The 7,640-nt window shown below is 40.8% G+C and overlaps 1 protein-coding gene across 5 annotated transcripts in view; it reads left to right on the forward strand.

Annotated features, from left to right (window-relative positions):
* Window positions 1–7,640, forward strand: part of PLCB1 (phospholipase C beta 1) — a 737,260-nt gene that overhangs the window by 600,220 nt on the left and 129,400 nt on the right. For all 5 annotated transcript variants that reach the window (XM_025202227.1, XM_025202200.1, XM_025202212.1 and 2 more), the window contains exon 26: window positions 5,598–5,775. In XM_025202227.1, coding sequence (XP_025058012.1) covers window positions 5,598–5,775 — 178 coding nt within the window. The remainder of the gene's footprint in view (window positions 1–5,597; window positions 5,776–7,640) is intronic.

The raw sequence follows: 7,640 nt of genomic DNA on the forward strand, positions 1-7,640 counted from the left end.
TCATGGGGATGCGGCCAATATGTCTTTAATAAGGCTCAAATACCATGATAAGTTTTCATTCCAAAAGTAATTGTTCTGTTAGTATAAACAGCATGAACCAGAAAAACAGTGCTGTTTTTATAGGCTTTTATTTTTTGTGGAGTTCCTCTAGAATGCTTACATTATACCTTGGCATCAATCCTTCTCACTGAAAATGGTATTTTGAGTTTTGGCCTTGAATAAATGCTAATGGAAAATCTACCTGAACTTTGTCTGAAAATGGCCCTGCTAATCTCACAAAAACAGACTTTCCCAGAAGATCACTAATACCCTCTTGTTCTGGAAAATCCCATGTGAGAATTTTCCCATGCTGCTTCATTGGGCTTTATATTCCAACCCATGTCCAAAGTCTTCCTTTGTGATCTAACTATGCTTATCAACAGTACTTCACTGAACTGTACCAAAGGTGGAGCTCTGTGAAGTTATGGGCAAAGCATTCCTAGTAGCAAGTTCTAATCTCACTTTACAGTGAATTCACTCTCATCCTAAATACATTTCCCCTGGCCTCATTCAGAAAGCACTAGAGGGACTCTCCCTCCATCTTGACATTTTCTGGCTCCGTTTTCACACTCAGAGCAGTATAACTTTTACTTAAGTTTTTAAGATCATATCAAATAAGCGGGGATTCCAAACCTCCTATTCAGGAAGGGTTTTTTTTTTCTTTCAGTCTAAACCATGTGATTCCTGCCTGGGTGTTTTAATGAACAGTGCCATGCTTGTTATATAACTAAACACAGAAAATCCAGAAAGTCTGGGGGAAAGACAGAAATAAGCATCATCCAGAACCTTAGAAGCTCTTTTGGTTTCAATCTTTTGAGGAAGGTTCAGTTTTATTTATTCAAAGCAGATTTTCTTGTCCTAAGCTCTTTTTGCAAATGAATATACAAATGAGTTCTTGTAAATCTTCACTGTGAGAGGGAACAATTAAAAAATGCAATGGTACAGAAAGGAGGACTGCATTTACTAGTAAAAAACTCTGTGTGTGTTGTGGGGGGCAAATTGAAATATACTATGAATATAAATTTATACATAATGGGCATGTCTACACATGCTGTTAAGGTGCCTGGATTAACTGCAGAGTTTATTTCTCTGGAGTTTATTGCTCCCAGACATGCAGTTTGAACAAGCACCCATGAGCAATTTACTCTTGAGCAATAAGCGCTGCAATTTATTCAGAAGCAGCATGTGGAGCCAGCACTGAGCAATCCCCACTGGTAGAGGGCCCCGGGGGTCAGCCTGCCAGCCCATGGCAGCTCAACATGCTGCAGAGGGAATGGCTGAGGAAAAAGGGAACTTCAGCGTGGGGCTAGCCAGCAGGCAGTCCCTGAGCTGAAACACTGTTGTGTCTCCGTCAGCCCCTCCCGCATCTACATGTGCACTTCTACAGAACTTTTTACTCCACAGAAAGATAGTACTTGTATTTACAAGTACTATCTTGCTGAGGAGTAAATTAGTTTACTCCTACCTAATAGGGGTGCATGTTTAGATGTGCCCAATATGAATAGTAACTGATATCATAATATATTATTAGCATGCTACAAAAAGTTTGATAATACTAAATAATGCCAACATTGATAGAAACAATTCATATTAGTTGTTAAACACTAGCATGCAGCATCCACCAGCAGTTGCAGCTGACATCCTCTGTCTCTGTGCTGTGAACACATGTCCATATACTGAGATCACATGTTCTGCATCCATAGGCAATGTGTGGGGAGGGAGGTACGGGGGAAGCACGTGCCCCCGCTAAGAGGGACACTGCCAGCGGCACCTGCGGGAGCTCATCAGCTTTGGCCCTGCTGCTGACACTGCCAGCAGCGCCTGCGGGAGCTCACCAGCTCCAGTCCCACTGCCAGCGGTGCCTGTGGGAGCTCACCAGCTCTGGCCCCGCTGCCGATACGGTGCCAGCGATGCCTGTGGGTGCCCCCCCAGGCTCTGGAGGCACCAGTCGCCCATGTCCGTGCCTATTGAATTGGCTGGAATGGTAAGGCCACATTTTGCCAAGTTGTAGAGATGTGGAAACCAATCAAAAACAGACTGCCAAAACACAGTCACAGTCAAAGGCATCTGGTACAGTTTGACAGAGTTCATGTAAACAGCACACTCCTTGTCATGTTCTTTCTGCCATCCAGGGATTGATTTCAGTAGATGAGGGTCAAAACTCAGAAAAGGCACCTGACTGGGGTAAAAAATGTGAACAGCAATAAAAAAGGAGGCAGTCAGTTGTTAAAACCACGGTGTCAGTGACTGATTGTACTTGTAGTACTAATTCAACTTCACAGCTATTTCCTGGAACAGTTCTTGTCTCAGCTGGTTTTCATGTTGATGGTTTGAAAGTTGCCATGTCTTCGACCCAACTTATCAAATCCATCAACTTGTTTTGTGCTTGATGGATCAAAGCCTGCCAACTTTCAAACCACATTAGAAGCTCAATGGACTGGATCACTTTTTCAGCCACAAACATAACTTGATCTTCATTGACCTTCAAGCTTCACTTGATCAGCCCTGTCTTAAGAGATCACGTGGTTTAAGCATGCACTGTGTGTTTGGTTTGATTTCAAGTTCCTTGTGCACAAATTGCTGGTATTACTTCATATTCCTTGCATGGTAATGAACTGTGTTAAACCGTGAATTCTACCTTGTAAGCCCTGGCTCTGGTGGAAATGATACAGTTGCATGTAGATCCCCACTTTGATTGGCAAAGGAGGCTTTATCGAGGCTTATGGCCTGGACCTTGTTTGAACATTTTTCTTAGAAGAGGAAACCAAACTACCCACATCAGAAAAACGTGTGTGGCAGATGTCACATACTAAAGAAAGGATGTGTGCATTGCAGGTGACATAAATTGCATTGGGCATCATTCCATGAAGCATATTAGAGAACACTTTGCTCATATGCATTGCATTATCAGACAGAAATATTGAGATCTTATTAAATTCTAAGTTGTAGTTTAAGCAGCTTTCACTACAGTTTGTGGCATGGTGGAAAAATCAATAGACTCAAGATGAACCAGTTCTTTTTGAAAAACAGGCAGATTGCAGTCTGTCCAGTTTCCAGGTACAAATAAAATGTGCAGAAGAATTATTATGGGCATTTGTTGCTTCTTCTGCTACAATTGAAATTAATTCATAATCTGCCTATGCAAATTGTACATGTACACCAATCACTCCTGGTAGGTAATCTCAGCAAAGCTTGTTCACACATAAGAAGCTGCCAGCATTTGGCATGTGTTTGTTCAAATAGTCCCTTAATTTAGGGTTATCAATTTTCTCCAGAGGAATGTTTGGCAGTAATGAATGCCTCCACTAACATGTATGTAGCCTCTCTGCATGTCAAACTGCTTTCAATGGTTCTTTTAAAGACTGAGGACATACTTGCTTGTTTCTTGCTCTGATCTTCAGCCTGTGCAGCAAACTTTCGCTTTCTATGCAATTCGAACTCTAAATGCCGATCTGTGCTGTTTTTCCTCAATACATCCGGAGTCACGTTGCATGAAGAACAAAACAATTTACAACCATCTGCATGCAAGGCTCCTGCAGGGAACTACCCTATACAACCCTGAGCTGAAATGTGTGTAGCTTTCTTGGATTTCTTTTCACTCAACATCCTCAAACTGCAGCCTTGCTGCAGCATTGCATCTGGCTTGTTAAAAGGTGGCATTGAAGCCCTTTCACTTATCTGACTGGAGCCTTCACCGAGTCTACATCACTAGCTCAGCGTCTCAGTAGCACTCTCTCAAACCACGTGCTCTGTGGTTGCAGGGATTGCTGCACTTTCCTTGTATTCTGGTAAACTTTTCTTTTTTTCAGGTGATTCAGCGCAACATTGTGAGAGAAGCCATTTTTCACAGTGATAATGAAAACTACCATTTTTTGCAGTTTCCGCAAAATTTGCAAAACCACAATTTAAGTAGGTCCCTACAGATAAGACAATTGTGGAAAATAATCATCCTTGACTATGAGGGATTGCCAAAGAGAGATCTAGAGAGAGAGAGACTATAAAGCCAGCTACAATGATCAAGATCCTAAGGTGGTATAAATCCTTCTGGCTCATTGACTTCAGTGAAGTCACTCTAATTCAAAGCAGAAAGGAAGACACACAGTGTAGTGAGAACTCTACAGTATAATTGGTTTTCTGGATTTGAATTGCTGAATGGAAAACTTGTTTCTTTCTGCAGGTTCAACTCTCAGGTCTTTAAAATTCTGTCAGTTTAAACAGCATTTCCTAGGCAACTAATTTAATGCCTGAGTAGAGCAGCAGCTATCTCAGATTATGGGTTCTGCTGTAATGCTATATATATTTAATATTTTTTGCCTTGGATTTGTATTTTAGCACAATCCGTTAACATTTTTGAGTTGTTTATCTCGCTCACAAGCACTGTTCACTGCTCCCTTCTCCTTAGTTTTCACAACTCTTGTTTATCTTTCCCCAGGCCAAATATTTCCCATTCTTACTGAGTTTGTTTTTCAAAGATTTTATTTTTCCTTTGCTTCCGTGGGTTGCCTTATTTAAGCTCATGTTCCCTTCTGCTTTTCTCTGGAATACACATTTTACAGTTCTGCAGCTTGTTAAATGCACACCCAGTCTCACTGTACATAGCCACCTTAGAGGAGCCAGATAGCAGATGAAGTGATGTTCCTAGGTGCTTTAAAGAAAAACTGGCAAAGCTTTTATAAATGCAGGCATAAAGTTAGAATCTTCAATCACTAGTTATACCTCTAAAAAGTTACAAGATTTTCAAAGACTTTGGTGATGTTTTTCATGTTGTGCCTCAAAGCTTGACAACTGTATAGAGCATCTTTAGTAAAAGATATTACCAAAATCCCCTTGCTTCTCACAAATTTGCTGAACTGTCATGGCTAAAAAAAAACATACCAACCGTAATATATGATTCATTTCCAAAAGTATTTAGCACCCAGAAGCTCTATCTGTTTCCACAGCGGACTGAGCCATTTTGAAAATCATGCCACTTAATCTAAGTGCCTAAATGTGGATTTAGAAGCCCCAGTAGGAATCTCTATTTGTTTATGCGGAGACACATTTTCCCACTATGCTACAATTTGTTCAGATGTGATTTAAAAACTACAACCATCATCATTTTTATTACTAGATGTTTTACTCTGCATAGAAAAAAGTAGGGGAGGAAAAGACCTTTCTTTAAGGGTTTGGACAGACAGAATAGTTATATCAGTATGAAATTATACCAGTGGAAATGTTACAATATACATGTTATGCTTGTCCACCCAGTAAGTGGAGCTAAAGTGATGCAGTTTTAAAACTATTTATTTCAGATTTAAAACAGCTAAACTTGAACAGCTGATGTATGTTCCCAAAAGGCAAGTCTTCCCTCTCCTTTAAAAAATAGTTTAAAGTTACATCTGTGAACAGCCTGAATGTACTAGATCATGTCATTGACAAAACTACAGTGCTGGGAGATTTGTACATTCTTTTGGGGCTACAACCACCCCAAAATTGAAGAAGTTTAAAAAATAATAAAAAGGAATGAGATAAACTGTACATAGTGAACAAGTTACAGCTGATCTGTGTGTCTTTTGTAGATGTGACACTGGCAGCCCAGATCACAGCTCTTCTATTGAACAAGAGCTGGCTGCACTTGACTCAGAAATGACCCAGAAGTTAATAGAACTGAAGGAAAAGCAACAGCAGCAGTTGCTCAATCTCCGACAAGAACAGTATTACAGTGAAAAGTACCAGAAGCGGGAACATATCAAGCTGGTAAGTTGTGCTTCCCATCGACGATTGCTCAGTCACTAATAAAAGTGTGATGTATTATTATATATTAAGTTGCATTTTATTGTGCCCCTTCATGGAATCCATTTTGCATATTTTATCCTGGTTCATAGAATCTTCTTTGTGAACAAAACTATGGCCAGAAATCCATGTGATAGGTGATGTCCAGAGCACCAAAGCTCTAAAAGCTGATGAAATAAAGTAGTCAAGTAATAAACAATGTGAAAGTCTACATAGAGCTACCCTTGAACACCATCTAGAATCTGCAGCTAGAGCAGTAGTACTACTTGCTGCTACAAGATTTCATAGATTTCATAGACATTAGGGCTGGAAGGGACCTTGGTAGATCATCGAGTCCAGCCCCCTGCCCAAGGGGCAGGAAGTCAGCTGGGGTCATAGGATCCCAGCAAGATAAGCATCCAAATTTCTCTTGAAGGTGTAAGTGCATGAACCACGTCCGGTGGCAGGCTATTCCAGACCTTGGGGGCCTGGACAGTGAAGAAATTTTTCCTTATGTTCAACCTGAAATGGTCTTGCTGGAGTTTATAACCGTTCAACCTTGTCATCCGTTGGGGCGCTTTGGTGAACAATCATCCCCCCAGATCCTGGTGAACACCTCTGATAAACTTATAGGTGGCCATCAGATTGCCCCTGAGCCTGTGCTTTTCCAAGCTAAAGAGCCCCATAGATCTCAGCCTGTCATCGTAAGGTCTGTTTTCCTGACCTCTGATCATGAGCGTGGCTCTTCTCTGGAGTCTCTCAAGCTTCTCCACATCCTTTTTGAATTGAGGAGCCCAAAACTGGACTCAGTACTCCAGATGTGGCCTCACCAAGGCCGAGTACAAGGGGAGAATGGTGTCCTGGGATTTGCTTGAGAAGCATCTATGGATGCAAGCCAGCGTTTTGCTTGCTTTACTGGCTGCAGCATCACATTAAAGGCTCATATTCATCTTGTGGTTAATCATGACCCCCAAGTCCCTTTCATCTGTAGTGGTAGCCAGCGTAGCACTGCCAAGCTGATAAAGATGCTGCAGGGTTTTCCTCCCAAGGTGGAGAACCTTGCATTTTTCAGTGTTACACACCATCATCACATGTACTACCCATCATAGCTGCATATCTGCTCACAGCTGACACTGTGCAATTTATTTTGTAAAGCAACCTGATAGAAATGACATTGGCATATGTGACAGGTGATCCCACCTAAATTTAATCTATTCCTGCAGTAGTGCAGCCATGGGAAGATCTAGGATCTTGAAAAGGAAGGTGCAGTTGGTGTGGCAAAGCATCACATATAACACATTTTTCTTCAGTTACAGAGAAACTAGGAGTTTTGCTAATATGCTAGATGGCTAGCACTATGTTATTCAGGTTCAGAACAAAGCAAAAACAAATATAACTATTGGAATGTGTCCTGATTTGCTAGATTCTATATTAAATTTTTTTAAAAACACAAACTAGGCAAAACAGAGTCCAAGCAGTCAAAAAGATATTGTGTCATTAGTCCCAGATTCATAAGAGTTAATGTATGTATGGATCTTATTCAGGTACATTATACAAAATTTAGCCCTCTGGTGTGTTTTCACAGTGCCTCCAATACTTCACTGTCAGTCATTTCTACATCTTATATTTCTGCACCTAAGTTATATTTATATTTCTGTACTCAAGTTAAGATTTTTAGCCAGAGCTAGAAACAATCTGCAGGACTATGAAATAAAAAAGAGGTATTACCAGGAAGGGCTAGCAGACAGCAAAATAGTAGAAGAAAAGGTAGTTTGAATAGCAGAAGGTCAAGACTATTAAAAAGGATAGAGGGCCGTTAACACCTGTGGAGTGGAGAGAGATTAGCAGGA

The sequence above is a fragment of the Alligator sinensis genome, unplaced genomic scaffold (genome assembly GCF_000455745.1).
Source record: "Alligator sinensis unplaced genomic scaffold, ASM45574v1 scaffold140_1, whole genome shotgun sequence".
NCBI classification, from domain to species: domain Eukaryota; kingdom Metazoa; phylum Chordata; order Crocodylia; family Alligatoridae; genus Alligator; species Alligator sinensis.